Raw genomic sequence first — 16344 nt, forward strand, 5'->3', positions numbered from 1 at the left:
TCTTCTTGTATTATTAGTTACTTCACAATACACAGAATACAGCCCTTACAATAAACTGAGGTTGAAAGAGGTAATGCAACTAGTGGCAATGTAGTGTGACAATAATGAAAATGAGAAATACAGTGTAGTAAAACAAAAAAAAAGACAATCAACCAACATTCCATATCCTGTTTTAAAATGGTGTTTTTATTGCAAATGTGTTTCATTCTCACATTCATGGATGTTATAGATTTGTTAGTCAAAGCATAATTTCCTTCAAGGTCTGCATCTTCACCTTGGAAAAGCAATAGAGGGACTGAACGCACGAGGTGTGTGAGTTGTGTGTGTGTAAACTTTGAACTAATCCCAGTCTGAGCAGCCACATACCTCCCAAAAAAATCGACAGACAAATAAGACTGTTTCAGTAGATGCAAAAACGTTGCTTTTCAGTCTACAGGGACCCCCTGTAGCTACTTGACCTAGCCTGAGACTGATTGTCTACGATGTCCTAAGAAAATGTAGGATTTATCCCAGGTATTCCACCTGGACACAGAAATAAAAACATGCATAATTCTCCCAGATACTTCATATTGTCCCACCCACACAGCTGCTCTGATGCCTGTCTAAAAACAAGTTTAATAAACAAAACTGGACAAAATGAGTAAAATGTATAATATATATATTTATATTTATTTATATTAATTTTACAGGGGGAAAAGTGGAACCTCGTTTCAATGAGAAAGCATTGGCCTTATAAGTGGCGAGACAAGCTTTTGACTTCTCCATCCACAACCAACTTCAGTCTCGATTATGCAGCACTTACAACACTTGACAAACATCATCAGCAAACAGTTGCTCCAATACTCGGAACAGTTGAGAAGTAATACCTGTAGAAGGTAGAGTGCATTCATCTTAACAAGGATGTTAGTTGCTTCTGCATTAGGCAGTATGTTACAAGGTGGTGACAAAATGACAGATGCAGGGGATAGCAGTACACGTATGTAAGGCTGTAACTGCTTGGTAGGAATTACTAAGCCTAGAAATATATAGAATAGAACTGCCGCTGGTCCCGTGGGGCTCAGTTGGTAGAGCATGGCGCTTCAACGGGGTTCGATTCCCACAGGGGACCAGTATGGGGAAATGTATTAACTCACTACTGTAAGTCGCTCTGGATAAGAGCACATGCTAAATGACTAAAATGTAAAATGCTACAGTATAGACCAGAGCACAATGATTGCTGGTAGCTAAGAGCAAAGTTGAGGGGGAATGTTTTGAACAGTTAAAGCTGCTGCAGGACAGGAGTATGAGTGTAAGCGCGTTAGTTATCTAATGGCCGAGGGGAGAGGGGCAGTGGATCACCTGAAGAAGAAAGGCATAGTTTAGATTGAGGATCTGTGGCAGAGAGAACGATCATATGTCAAACTACATAAGAGTAGTAGTAGAGAATGTACACTTCTCTTTTGTAATCATATTGATGGGCTCTGCAACCAAGTTCTTAAGAACATGAGAAATCTATATTTTACTTTCTATCACATTTAGGGCACAGGAGGCTGCTGAGGGGAGGACGGCTCATAATGTCTGCAAATGGAACGGCTTCAAACATATGAAAACCACGTGTTTGATGTATTTGATACCATTACTCCCTGTAGCTCAGTTTGTAGAACATGGTGTTTGCAACGCCAGGGTTGTGGGTTCGCTTCCCACGGGGGGCCAGCACAGAATTGTTTTTTTAATGAAATTAATTGAAATGTATGCATTCACTACTGTAAGTCGCTCTGGATAAGAGCGTCTGCTAAATGACTAAAATGTAAAATGTAATTACACCTATTCCGCTTTGGCCATTACCACGAGCCCGTCCTCCCCAATGAAGGTGCCACCAACCTCCTGTGATTTAGGGGATTTACGATGATGATAATGATGAAATCTGATGTGAACATGAGTAGTATTTATGATGGCCTGTTTCCTCTAAATAATTCTGAGATAAAGTGCAAAAGTAGATTGTTTTTCTTGCAAATTCCTGGAATATTTAGATTTCTTGTAGAAAAGTAATGTAAAATGCAGCAAACTTGTTTTATAAAGGTAAAGATAAGAAAATCCTCATTAACATCATCAAACAGCGAGGAGCAGTCCTCTATGCAGAAAATACTGTATATACAAGAGGCACCTCAAATTTGGTATAAAGTGTTCAGCTAAATAAATTGAAATATTTGATTGAATAATCTTAATCTGTGAGATTCAGTTGAGAGAGCAGACCCACAAGTTCAGACAACTATCACCAATGCTAGTTGAGTAAAAAAAGTAAATAATAATTGGTTCACTAGGCTTCTCTTCTTCTTTCAATAAACTAAAATACCTTGATTTAAATCATTGATTCAAATTCTAGTTTGCTTTGAATACCTAAATCAGTGTTAAAAAAAAGCTTTTTGTTAAGGTGCATAGCTAGCTGTTGCAAGTTTCTCTCTTCCTGTAAACAGTGACAGCATGTCAGGCCCTACAAACCTTTTTGAGTCTTTGCCAGGAGTCAACGGCAACAAGGAGAGGAAGTTTCTAACTGATCATACTTTGAGATATTCCAAAGAATAGAAGTTAGATAAAAATACTAAATCTGATAGGTCACTTGTCAGTATCTTAGGACAAATTGTGTGGAAAAAGAAATAAAGGACAAACATGCAAAGCACAAACTACCACAATTAGTAGTGTGGTCAAGGAGGAACTAGTATGTATAGACTATTTCCTTTTAGAAAAGTGAACAAACGCTACATTTTGTCTCGTCCAATTGCATGAGGCTTGCATATGATATGAATTAAACATCTTAAAGCTTTGGTCATTACTTTTTGAAAATGCTAAAAATACATCAGGCGATCAATCTACAAAAGCCCACTTAACTACCGGAGCGATGCTTCTCAGAATACAAGGTTCCACTTTCTCAGATCTGTTTAAACTTTTTGACAACAGAGAAATTAAATAATATGGCCTTTTTTTTTTTTTAAATTAACCCGTACAAAAGCCAGTCCACACTGCTTCTCTCTCTCTCAGTAAAATCACATTCAGCAGTCGCTAAACCATTCTCTCACATAAAGAGCAATCTGAACAACACCCACAGGAAAACTTGCAGGTATCTAAAAAGAAGAAAAAAATCTAATCAGGACATAATCGGTTTCCATCTTAAACACCAGATATACAGTATTAATCACATACATACACACACTCAGACAGTCATATACATCAAAAAAATACAAAATAAAATGGAAGCGAGTAGTTAATACCACAAACTTGGAGCACTACATTTTGTCGATTCTGAACAAATACATATTCACATTGTCTGTTATATACATGTTAACATGTTGAAGAACCAGTTCAAATATTTTCCTTGTACCTGTACTGAATGGACTGTCTTTGCCATTGAGCGGCTCTTGCATATAAGAATGTCTGTTAAGTTAATGACCGTTGTCTAATGGTGCTTTGTATTTGGCATATTATATCCCAAATGCTAAACAGTTAATATTAACAGATCAGATGAATTTCTGCATTTGACATAGTTCTATTAACACTTTCTATACAGTAATGCCTGTTCCTAAATGAGGAGCGAAGGCTGGAGAGTATGTGAAGAAGAGATTCATGAAACGTTATCCTTTGTAACACTTCTGGGAGTATGAAACCGTTAGCTGGTACCCTATATAGTACAAATGTATACTGAAAACAAATGTAATCCTTCCACATACATTCTGTTAATTTTGTCTTGCTTCCGTGTGTTTTGTAAAGTGTATGTTTATTTACATAAACCAAACAGTGGCTCAGGAATGGCTTTAACATTGATAAGTACTAATTGTTAACCCACATCCCTTTCAAATAGAAAGTAAATCATTTACCTTATCAGAAGAAAAATACACTTAAATATCTCATCTATTAAATCGTATATATATTGTTTTTGAATGAAATGCAAAAGGCTAAAAGCAAAGCAACATTTGAAGTGTCTTAGAATGACAGGAAGAAGTGGTATGTCAAATCAAGGTTTATCTCTTTCACAAATTGAGTCTCCGAATTGGAACCGCTACCAGCTTTTCATGTCAACTTGAATCAACATCACACAAAATTAGAACCATTTTCAGGTTGAATTTGAGTTGTATGCTGAGGACACCTGAGCCACTGTTTGGGTATAAAGCACAGGCACACAGACGCCATTGAAACGGTACACAGCGTGATTCAGAAATCATAGCACATTAAAGGAGTTGGCATTCAGTTTGAGGTCTCAGGAGGATGGTGATCATGCATGCTATTTCAACTGATCATCCCTAACCCTCCTCGGTTATTAGCTGTGCTCGGGTAATGTTGCACACTTTGTAAAATACCTTGTATATACACAGTGATATCTAGTTGGACCATAACACCCTTAAGAAAGCCTTCTGTTAGTCAGAAATACACATACCCGGGATAGAGCAGAGAAGCCAAAAGCCAAATTAGACTTGATTTTTCATTATCATTACAACGTCGCCGAACTTTGCTCTTTCTGTTGTTGCTTTCTCTTCATTTTTGGGTTCATTGCTTGTTAATAGGTTACTGTTTACCCACATAAAACATGGTGTTTTTTTGGGCCAGACTTTCTATGCGAATGAATGTGTACAGTAAAATATCAGAGGTTAGCGCTAATAGACAGTGTCTGACTGGGCAACAGTAGTCACATGAGCAGTCAAAAAGAGCTGTAGTGTGTGGCCAGTGGAATGACATCATCACGGGCAGAGAGTTGGAGGAGAGAGAGCACTGTGTTTCCAAGAAAACACCCCATTCAACTTCCATCACTTCTTCTACGGTTACGAGTTACAGCCTATTCATGTCATTGTGTAATATTGATAACCCATTCTTGTTTGTTTTGAGGTTCATTTAAGGGGATTAAAACATTCAAAGGTCTGCCAAAAGAGCAGAGCTAGCCATTTCTAAAATCAATCAAATTCTTATAGCGAGATTTTCTTTTTTCACATTACAGAACACAGAGCACATTTAGCAGAGGTACATTTTCATAATGCCAAATATCGCCTGAACAAATTATAATAACTGACATGTTACTCTCAAATTAAAAAAACGGAAGAAAACCGCATTGAATCACAATGTATAGTTTGAGCTAAAAACGACAGTTGCATTTTAGAGTAATTAAATTACGCTTGTGGAAGGAAAGTAGTGTGAACTCATCCCAATGTGTGTCCATCTGTGCTGTACAATACTACCCACCTGCACGGTTACACATGACAAACAATACTGACAGGCCAAGGAGAGCCCAACATGGCTCCTATTCACAGCTGCTGGGGAGAAAAATGTGTAAGACAGACAGTTACTTTAACAGCCTGGTGGTTTGAAAATGTGAAAGACGGTGTTGCCAACTGAGCAGAGCAACGCAATCTCCCATCCCATCCCGGCCGTGCTGCTTGTTGTCCTGACGACGCAGACGACGAGAACAGAGAAACAAAAACAAAAAACGAGAGCTGGGAATTTCCTCCCATCAGGCACTGCAATGGAGAGAGCTAGTCAGTCACAGATCCAGCTGAAACTGAGCTTCCCATTGCAGAGGTTAAAAACCTAACATTCCCAAAACGTTGTCCCCACAACGCCACCTCACGCTAGAGCAAAAGTTGAGACGACGGGTTAACCACCCAAAGCTGAGATCAGCTGCACGTTGATCGCACTCCCAAGACGCACTGCTGCGATGGCCTGACGGAACGGGCAATTAGGAACCAGATCCTCTTTTGACAACCACGACGACTTGGCAAAACCGGAAGCTGATTCCTTTCTCAGAACTGAAAGCAGACTTTGTGTTGAAAGTAGGTAACCAGGAATGAGCGCTGAACGATCGCTGCTGCCTTATGGTACGGTATGGGCTGAGGCTGGCTGGCAGGCAGGTCAGGCAGGTAGACAGACACACTCTTACCTGGACCTCAGTCTCCATCCCAGGGCCCTCCTAACCAGTCCGGCAGGCAGTTGTCTAAAACCAAAGGTGAGAAAGAGAAGAGGTTGGTGGTCTGTGGAGCACCACTCTCCTGGCAGGCGGCTGAGCTGAGAAGTCACTCTGTGAGGAGCTGCTGGAGGAGGCTCTTCTGCTGGGACTGGCTGCTCTGAGGCCCCTGGGGGCCCTTCTGGGTGTCTATGGACCCCGACTGGTTCAGGTAGGAGTCGCTGCCCACCAGGTTCACCGTACACTGGACGTCGGCAAACACTTGAACCTGCTGTACCTGATGAGGAGAGGAGGGAGAGAGGAGGACATTAGTGGAGGAAGGAGGGAAGAGGATAGAAGGAAATGAAAGTGACAGGTGGGCATTAGTGAAATGGTTCACCACGACAGTTTTGGTCAGTTAAGGGCAGCTTGGACGGTCCGTTATTGCTTTTGTACTTGACTTCTAAGTTGAAGCGGCTGACATCAGGTGTGGCACCCTCACCTGATCGTTACACATGGAGTTGATGTCGCCAAGGTTACTGTTGCCCATGCCAACAGGTGGTCCAATGGAAGGTAGCGAGCCCACCCCCCCTGAGCCTCCTGCCATTGACACCGTGATACTCATGTTGTTGTAGACCCCCTGTTGCCCAAAGGCCTGGGGCATCGTCTGACCAGACTGGCTGAACAAGCTGACACAGACAGAATACACATTCATGACACCAGTGGCTTAATGTACACTCTTCTTTCAGTTGCTATATCTGGTCATTACAATTACTAGGAAATTATATAGAAGGAGTTGATACATTTTGGTACCTTCTTCACTTCAAAGAATTAAACACATCTGGTATAATGTTACATAAGTGATTGTTTGAAAGAATCCTCTAAGAAACAAACAAGTAATTATGTAATAACCATCTGACCATGTACTTTCTATGTAAATAACATGTCAATAACAGACTATGCAATTTACACATTTACACAGGCATGGCTCTGGCCACCTCACCTGTTTCCGCCCATGCCAGCTTGCTGCCAACTCTTCATGTCAGGTGACTGGTACCCAGGAGGAGGCTGGGCCTGCTGGAGCAGAGGACTCTGGGAGGTGGAGTTCTGAGGGGACAGCAGGGGACTGGTGGGGCTGAGCTCTGGAGGGAACGAGGGGTCTCCTTGCTGGACCATACCTTTGAGGAGAAGGACAAAGAGATGCTGTTAGAACATTCTAGAGTCTAGACCATTTTGATATTGATATTTGTCAGCAGCACTTTATTCCATTTTCTATTGAACCTGTCTGCACACTACTTTTTGATATTGATAATCTCAGCACATTATATGCTATTTTGATATTGATATTAACAGCACATTGTACTGACAATTTCAGATGTTATAGAGACAGTGATTATGGTGGATTCCCAGGTAGCCTAGTCACTCACCTGGTCCTCCAAACTGCTGGAAGAGCACAGGCTGCACCACCGAGTTCACCGCCCCCCCAAACTGTCCCTGCATCCCTCCCGTCATAGTTGTCTGGCTGCCCATAGGGCCCTGGCCCGACAACTTGGGGTCCTGGGTCCCTCCCATGGGGTTGAATAGGCTGGGGGAGCTGGGTGGGTTCCCTGGCATGGGGCTGTAGCCTGGAGGATAGCCAAACTGTTGTTGCTGTGGCTGGGGTCCTTTTTGTCCCCTGGTGGCCCCCATAGGCCCCCCGCCCTGCCTCATCAACATGACCTTCTGCTGCAGGAGTTGTCTCTGGCGGTGCTGGAAGCTATAGAGCTCCCGCTGCCTCTGGGCCAGCATCTGGGCGTTCAGAGGAGGCTGCAGGGACACAGAGAAAATAGAGGACTTTCTATCTGCAAAACAGCCCTCATAGTTTCCCAAATTAACTAGACCATCTGAAATAGACTGGAAGGAACTTTATTCAGAGAGAGGGAGAGGGATTGGCGGATGGAGAACAGAATAGGGCACTTAGTTTTCATACAAATAATTCAGTATAACTAGCTACAATGCTCAGGACTTCCTCAATACACACCATGCCGCAATACAGAAATAGAGGAAGAGGAAACAACGAGAACAAGAGAGAAGGAAGCATGAGCACATGATTGTGAGTTCCCCAAAAACACTCACCTGAGAGGGCATCTGAGGCTGCTTCCCTCCCTGACGCATCCCCATGGCAACGTGAGCTTCCCCTGGGAACGGGCTCATGGCAGCCAGCCTGTTCTGCAGCTGAGAGAGAGAGAGAGAGAGAGAGAGGAGGGAGTGAGTGAGAGCAGATAGAGAGAAGAGAAGTGGTTGAGAGAGAAAAGGGAAATGGGAACCTAATATTTGATAAAGAGAAGTGTGAGAAGACCAGTTATGAGAACAATATTCGTAATATCCTTTAATTTGCCATGAGGTCTTTGAAATCAACCTGATCAGCTAGCAGAATAATCACTCAAGTCAGCATAATCCTCTCTCTCTCAGCATAAATGATAACAATCAATCACTGTAAATGTACATACGGTTCAGTACTCCCCTACCATAGAGGGGCTTGTAGCAGCCCTTTAGTTCCCCTGTTTGTTCTTCTGTACCGTAATGGAGCGTAGGAGGCGCTCCACCTCACATGACTACCCATTTCACCAAGATAGCTAGCTCTGCTTAGCCACACAACACAATGGCACATTAACACAATGCAGGGCTGCCTGAGATTTACTATTGCTGAGCCAGTGTTTAACGAGCACGGGCTCTGACTGGGATTAAAAGGCAATGCTGCGTGACACAGGCTTCATTAACATCAACAAGGCCTGTTAAAGCCCACCCCCTCCTGTGTAGAGGAGAGGAGGGAATCAAGTACGTCCACATTAGAAAAGTGGACCAGGGGAGTGGACCAGGGGAGTGGGCCAGGAGAATGGACCAGGGGAGTGGGCCAGGAGAGAGGGCCAGGGCAGTGGGACAGGAGGGTGGACCAGGGGAGTGGGCCAGGGGAATGGACCAGGGGAGTGGGCCAGGGGAGTGGACCAAGGGAGTGGGCCAGGGATGTGGGCCAGGGGAGTGGACCAAGGGAGTGGGCCAGGGATGTGGGCCAGGGGAGTGGGACAGGGGAGTGGGCCAGCCTGGGTAGGTAATCGTGGTCCTCTTGAGCAGCAGTGTCTGTTGGCATTTAACAGATCCATTTACTGCTCAGAGAGTGCATACACCTGGTTTTATTTAGCGTGTGTGTTAGGGCTGTGTTGGAACAAAAGCCTGCAACCCCTGATGTACCCGCTTTGCCCTGCCCAGCCCATCCCACCTGCTGTGGGCCCTGCAGCCTCTGTTGCAGCTGTAACCTCAGCTGGTTGGGAGGCAGCCGGAGCTGGTTGGTCATGCCAGGCGCTCTGCCCATGCCAGGCCTCAGCATCATGCCCCCAGGGAAGGCCCCCCTGGGTGCACCGAAGCCCCCCATACTCTGCATCCCTGCTATCTCTGGAGGGAACTGGGCAGGTGGGCCGGGGTTGAACTGAGAGGGGTAGCCGGGCAGCTTGGGGTCCATGGAGATGGGGGTGGTGGCAGGAGGCTGGGAGGGGAACCGTTGAGGGACGGGGTCGAAGCAGCCGCCCTGGGGAGAGGAATGGTCAGGGTCAATACTGGGTTAATTACAGTCCAACAAACATCCCAGGACCAAACAAGTCATTACATCAAGCATGCGTCGATGACTGCACTACTATACTGATGGAAAGAAACTATTCTGTGGTGCTTTGGACAGGAATTTCAATTAACTCTCTATATTTAACGCTCATTCAGCTCCGTAGTGTAGTAGAGTATGACAGTGCCTGTCCTCTTCCGTATATAGGTAACAAATCGCAACACTTAAAAAAGACAAATGCAATCTACTATCATTCTCTTCCTCTGGTACCTTCACCAGCTTGTCGATGCCCAGGGCTCGGTCCAGCTCAGCCAGCTCGCTCTCGTCTGTGCCACTCAGGAAGGACACCAGCTGGTCCAGGAGGGCCTTCTCGTCGTTACGCCCCTCGGGGGTGGTGGGGGGGCACAGCAGCTCATCCAGCGGGCATGGGACACACTGCCTGCTCCACACACAGGGGGAGTCCGGAACATGGGAGTGTGTCAATGCAATATAAAGATGGGCAAGGTTAGTTTCTGTGTGCCTGTGCATTGGAATGTGAGCAATGAGGAATGTATGTGTCTGTGTGTTTCTTCTACATAGAAGTACTATACTCACTCCTGAGGGGAGGCCAGAGAGGCTTGCACAGGGTTTCCCATGCCTCCATCAAAGGACAGAGTCTCAGTCAGGGCCAGGGTCTGGAACTGCTGAGAGTCTGTCTCCATCTTAGACAACGCTGGAGGACAGCACAACACACTCTTAATGAACCACCAACAAACAAACAACTAACCCATAGATTTTATTATGTAGTAATTATGTCATTCCAGATATTTGATATGAGCGTATTCTGGTTCATACCGGTGTTGGAGTTGAATGAGTTCATTAGTCCAGGCTCTTTAAAGGGGCTGCTGCTGTCTTCAGGCGTCTGGAAGAGCTCCCCTTGTCCCGGTCTCTGGCTGGGGCTGCAGAAGTCAAAGTGTGACTGGTTCTGCAGGCTGGGGCCATCAGTGAGCCCTGCACAGTCACAAACAGACACATGGTCAGGACAAGTCATTTCCTGGGGGGGTCACAGTAAAAATGAAAACAGGCAGCATACAGTGGGTTGTGGAGTCAGGGGCCTCTCCCCCTCTGCCCCTTTATCATGACCCCTCACTCCTGACCCCCTTTATTCCTGCCGTACCTCGGCTTGGTCTTCCGGGAGGCTCCCTCTTCACGGTCACGGCCTTGACCGTGTTGGCCCCACTGGGCTGGAGTAAGGTAGGAGACTGAAGCTGGGTAGGGGCATGAAGCTGGGTAGGGGACTGAAGCTGGGTAGGGGACTGAAGCTGGGTAGGGGTCGGAAGCTGGGTAGGAGACTGAAGCTGGGTAGGAGACTGAAGCTGGGTGGGGGACTGAAGCTGGGTGGGGGACTGAAGCTGGGTAGGGGACTGAAGCTGGGTTGGGGACTGAAGCTGGGTAGGGGACTGAAGCTGGGTAGGGGACTGAAGCTGGGAGGGGGACTGAAGCTGGGTAGGGGACGGAAGCTGGGTAGGGGACGGAAGCTGGGTAGGGGACGGAAGATGGGTGGGGGACTGAAGCTGGGTGGGGGACTGAAGCTGGGTGGGGGACTGAAGCTGGGTGGGGGACTGAAGCTGGGTGGGGGACTGAAGCTGGGAGGGGGACTGAAGCTGGGTGGGGGACTGAAGCTGGGTGGGGGGCTGAAGCTGGGTGGGGGACTGAAGCTGGGTGGGGGACTGAAGCTGGGTAGGGGACTGAAGCTTGAGATGGTTCTGAGGTTTGGTTTGAAGAGGTGATTGGAGCCAAGGCTGTGTCTGGGGCTGTGGAGGTGAATGGAGCCGTGGTTGAGGTTGGGTTTGGCTATGGGACGACAGGGCTTGGGTCTGGGGACCACCCTGCTCCTTGCTGCCCTGCTTGGCCCCTGTGGGGCCCCTGAGGGTGGGCAGCAGCTGGCTGAGAGGGTCCAGGTCAGCAGATACACTGGGGAACTGAGAGAGAGAGATAGGGAAAGGGAGAGAGGGAGAGGGAAAGAATGAAAGGGAGGGAAGGAGAGGGGGAGCAAGAGAGAGGGACAGGGAGAGAGAGTAAAAGTCAAAGAACTTCAAAGGCTGCTGCTGGAGAGAGACAAAGTTGAAAAGCAGGGGCCACAAATGAACACAACTAGCTCCTGCCTGAGGGCAGTGAGGGAGTGTTACTATGGGCTCAACGTAAATAGAACAAATACAGCAGCGAATCACATGCTCCCTTTAGAAGGCAGCAGCAGCATCCACTCTGACAGCCAACCACTGTGACCACCCCAGCAACAGAAGTCCTAGAAGTCCCTAATCCTAACTCCCGGCCCTAACCCTAAAACCTAACCTTAACTATAACCCCAAACTTAAACTGTCTGAGAGGTCTGCATGTCTGGGATGTGATCTTGCTGCATCTGGATACTACAGGGACTGTGTATGAGGTGTGAGCTGTAGACTGCAGGCGGGAGGAGTAGGGCTGCAGACAGTACCGGGTCTCTGGACGGCCTGCTGTCTGCAGGGCTCGGTTTGGGCTTGGGGCTGGCGCAGGCTGCAGCGCAGGGAGTAGTGTCCCCGCTGGCCCTCTTCTCAGTTTTGACCCGGACCGTCTGCAGGCTGAGAGCGGCCGGAGGGGGCAGGTCGCCCAGGTCCTTCTCATCCGTGTCCAGGAGGAAGCGCAGCAGCTGGTGGTCCTGGGGGGTGGTGGGGGGTCCGTTGGGGTTGGCGGTGGCAGGGCTGGCAGGAGGCTCCTTCTTGATCTCAGACTCCTTGCCGTTGCTGCCCTCAGCTAGGCTGCTGTCCTGCAGGAGGCGGTGGAGGATCTTGTGGCGCTCCGTCAGCGTGCTGTGGGAGGCCGGGCACTGAGGGGTGGAGGTGGGTTTGGTAGATGTGTTTTTGGGGTCCCTAGGCGCCCCCACTCCGCCGTTGTCCAGGGGCTGGTTGAGTTTGGGGTTCACCCCTAGTTTTCCTTTAGCCAGGTCCTCTCCGCCCCCACCTCCTCCTCCTCCCTCTGGGGGCTTGGCGGGGGGAGGGCGCGCTGGGGAGCTGGTGGGGGTGCTGGCCTGCCTCTGAGGTAAAGGGGAGGGCAGAGAGAAACCCAGGGGTGTCCCTGCTCCACCGTCCCCACCAGAGTGGCGCCGGCTGAGGATTCCACTTCCCCCGCCACCAGCTCCACCTCCCAGGGACGCTGCCGGAGAGTGCAGGCCAGGGGTGGAAGGGGAGAAGGGGTTCCCTGGGACACGCGGGCCGCCCAGCCCCGGACTGGCCCTGGGGGGCCTGGGCGACATGAATGAGGTAGGGGTGGCAGTGAGGGGGCTTCCCAGGGGCGAGGGGCTGTTGACCTGCTGAGGACACATCCGGTTGGGCGTCAGGTACCCTGCTGAATGGCTGGTGGGTGTGGTGGGGGCGGTGGTGCTGGAGCTTTTGCCGTTGTTGAGATGGAGGCCCGAGGTGGGGGCTGGGGCTTGGCTGGCCTCGCTGCCCGGGGGGAGGGCAGGGGAGTGGGAGGGAGCAGGGCTCCTATGGGTCAGTAGAAGGCTGGAGTTAGTGTTTTCCTGAGAGCTAGCAGTGTTGTGTTCCCTGCAAAAGAAGGAAAACAAGAGCAAAACATCAGCTGGGTGAGAGAAATATTCTGGAAATGTATTTTCTGTTTACATTGTTTACATCTTGTCAATTCCTACCATTCCAACCATTGTTGATTGGCAATAAAGACATATATTCTACTTGTTCCATATGACTTGCCAGTGTGTGTGTTCATGGGTGTGTGTGTTCATGGGTGTGTGTGTGTGTGTGTGTTCATGCGTGAGTGTGCGGTTGTGTGCGAGTCACCTGTCGATAGTGTGAATGCCCATGATGAAGGGCTGAACGTCATGGTTGGGGGGGCAGCAGAACTTGCAGCGGGTCTGAGCGCTGAGGGGGGTCCCATCGCTCAGGTTGAACCGGTAAAGAGGGCTGATGGCCGTGCCATGGGTCATCACTGGCAACACACACACGCACAAACAACAATTGAGCTACTTATCAGTGTGGCGTTCTTGATGAAATAAAAGAAAGATGTTTCTGTAATGGTATGATATGGGGGTACTGTGTTGTTACAGCCTGATTATTGACAATAGTACAGAACTTTTCTCTTTCCACTCTTTCTTCCACCCCCCTTCACTTCCTCATCCTCCCCTTCTCTCCCCACTCCCCTTCCTCATCCTCCCCTTCTCTCCCCACTCCCCCGCTCTTCCTCATCCTCCTCTTCTCTCCTCACTCCCACGCTCTTCCTCATCCTCCTCTTCTCTCCTCACTCCCCTTCCTCATCCTCCCCTTCTCTCCTCACTCCCCCGCTCTTCCTCATCCTCCTCTTCTCTCCTCACTCCCCTTCCTCATCCTCCTCTTCTCTCCTCACTCCCCTTCCTCATCCTCCCCTTCTCTCCTCACTCCCCCGCTCTTCCTCATCCTCCCCTTCTCTCCCCACTCCTCCGCTCTTCCTCATCCTCCCCTTCTCTCCCCACTCCTCCGCTCTTCCTCATCCTCCCCTTCTCTCCTCACTCCCCCGCTCTTCCTCCCCTTCTCTCCCCACTCCTCCGCTCTTCCTCCCCTTCTCTCCCCACTCCTCCGCTCTTCCTCCCCTTCTCTCCCCACTCCTCCGCTCTTCCTCCCCTTCTCTCCCCACTCCTCACCCTCGTGGAGCAGCTTCTTTGCGTGGGAGGGTTCTTTGCCCTGCGGCTGGAAGAAGGCGTAGATACACTTCCGGACAAGGTCCTCCCAGCCCGGTCGCCCCGTCGCCCGCAGAGCACTGGTCTCTATGGAGATGATCTTCCCTGGACACACACACACACACACACACACACACACACACACACACACACACACACACACACAAGTAACGGTGGTCTATTATGAGGTCAGATGTACAGCAGTAGTGAGAGCTGAAACCCCATATTGGCCTTTCCTCTCTAGGTAGGTTTACCAACAAGCTTGTTTATTGTGTAACACTCTCCAGTTAGTCCACCTTCTGGAGCAACATGAAAGCTCTCTAATCTACAAATTGGAGAGTATGTGCGTGTGTATGGAGTTTTTGTGTGAGAGGGTAGAGTTGAGAGGTAAAAAGTGAGAGGTCGGGGGTTAATACCTGTGGGGTCCTGTTTGGTGATAAAGGACTCAGTGCGGATGGCGGGTAGCTGCTGTGGGCGGGGCATCGGGCAGGCTATGCAGATCAGGCAGCTCTGCAGGTCTGGGCACAACACAGATCAAAGGTCAGGAGAGGTCAGAGTTAAGCCTCTAACGTGGGTGTGTGTGTGTGTGTGTGTGTGTGTAGTGTGTGTGTGTGTGTGTGTGTGTGTGTGTGTGTGTGCGTGAGACTGGGTGTGTGTGTTAGCTGTAATAAGCAGGGCGTCACCGTGTCTAACTCTCCCTCTCCTATATGGCTCTGGTCTAGTTAGGACAAGGTAAAGACCAGCATGATGTCATGCTGCTGACACACCTTTTAGAATGTGTATGACATGAGTGTTTATGTAAACATCTGTGTGCATACCTGGCATGTATCTGTGTATGTACAGTAAGCTGTATGTATACGTGTGTGTGCTCACCATCCTCCTCCGGCATGGCTTTGGGCTGGGAGACAGTAAAACACTGCATGATGTCGTACTGCTGTAGTGCTTCCTGGTTCTCTGAGTCCACCTCATCAGGGGGCCTCTTTAGCATCCGGCAGTTAAATGTGTTACTGTTCCTCCGACTCTGCTCCTGGGGCCACGGCACCCCGTTCACTACGCACACACACACACACACACACACACACACACACACACACACACACACACACACCACACACACACACACACACACACACACACACACACACACACACACACACACACACACACACACACACACACACACACACACACACACACACACACACACACACGCACACACACACACACATAAAGACAACATAAGTAACGTTGTAGACAGACACACACATCATTAGGAACAGGGACACACACCACCACACAGGACATACAGGAGAGTGTGTGAGAAAGAAAAGAAAGGATGAGGGAGACAGGATGACAGAGGCAGGTAAAACCAATGTGTGTGATGTAATAATAATGGTTTGAAAACAGACAGGATGACAGAGGCAGGTAAAACCAATGTGTGTGATGTAATAATAATGGTTTGAAAACAGACAGGATGACAGAGGCAGGTAAAACCAATGTGTGTGATGTAATAATAATGGTTTGAAAACAGACAGGATGACAGAGGCAGGTAAAACCAATGTGTGTGATGTAATAATAATGGTTTGAAAACAGACAGGATGACAGAGGCAGGTAAAACCAATGTGTGTGATGTAATAATAATGGTTTGAAAACAGACAGGATGACAGAGGCAGGTAAAACCAATGTGTGTGATGTAATAATAATGGTTTGAAAACAGACAGGATGACAGAGGCAGGTAAAACCAATGTGTGTGATGTAATAATAATGGTTTGAAAACAGACAGGATGACAGAGGCAGGTAAAACCAATGTGTGTGATGTAATAATAATGGTTTGAAAACAGACAGGATGACAGAGGCAGGTAAAACCAATGTGTGTGATGTAATAATAATGGTTTGAAAACAGACAGGATGACAGAGGCAGGTAAAACCAATGTGTGTGATGTAATAATAATGGTTTGAAAACAGACAGGATGACAGAGGCAGGTAAAACCAATGTGTGTGATGTAATAATAATGGTTTGAAAACAGACAGGATGACAGAGGCAGGTAAAACCAATGTGTGTGATGTAATAATAATGGTTTGAAAACAGACAGGATGACAGAGGCAGGTAAAACCAATGTGTGTGATGTAATAATAATGGTTTGAAAACAGACAGGATGACATATCTGGGGTAGA

The 16344-nt window shown here is 47.9% G+C and overlaps 1 protein-coding gene across 4 annotated transcripts in view; it reads right to left on the reverse strand.

Annotated features, from left to right (window-relative positions):
- Positions 1 to 165: 165 nt before the first annotated feature.
- LOC106607631 (nuclear receptor coactivator 1) overlaps positions 166 to 16344 on the reverse strand; it is a 96022-nt gene continuing 79843 nt past the window's right edge. For all 4 annotated transcript variants that reach the window (XM_082976919.1, XM_082976918.1, XM_082976917.1 and 1 more), the window contains 15 exons: positions 15043 to 15219; positions 14586 to 14687; positions 14134 to 14274; positions 13298 to 13445; positions 11962 to 13048; positions 10645 to 11449; positions 10323 to 10478; positions 10083 to 10200; positions 9759 to 9927; positions 9156 to 9461; positions 8015 to 8113; positions 7327 to 7705; positions 6903 to 7077; positions 6402 to 6588; positions 166 to 6197 (listed from right to left, as the gene is read on the reverse strand). In XM_082976919.1, coding sequence (XP_082833045.1) covers positions 6030 to 6197; positions 6402 to 6588; positions 6903 to 7077; positions 7327 to 7705; positions 8015 to 8113; positions 9156 to 9461; positions 9759 to 9927; positions 10083 to 10200; positions 10323 to 10478; positions 10645 to 11449; positions 11962 to 13048; positions 13298 to 13445; positions 14134 to 14274; positions 14586 to 14687; positions 15043 to 15219 — 4217 coding nt within the window. In that variant the 3' untranslated portion in view covers positions 166 to 6029. The remainder of the gene's footprint in view (positions 6198 to 6401; positions 6589 to 6902; positions 7078 to 7326; positions 7706 to 8014; positions 8114 to 9155; positions 9462 to 9758; positions 9928 to 10082; positions 10201 to 10322; positions 10479 to 10644; positions 11450 to 11961; positions 13049 to 13297; positions 13446 to 14133; positions 14275 to 14585; positions 14688 to 15042; positions 15220 to 16344) is intronic.

The sequence above is a fragment of the Salmo salar genome, chromosome 06, assembly GCF_965601325.2.
Source record: "Salmo salar chromosome 06, fSalSal1, whole genome shotgun sequence".
Classification (NCBI taxonomy): Eukaryota; Metazoa; Chordata; class Actinopteri; order Salmoniformes; family Salmonidae; genus Salmo; species Salmo salar.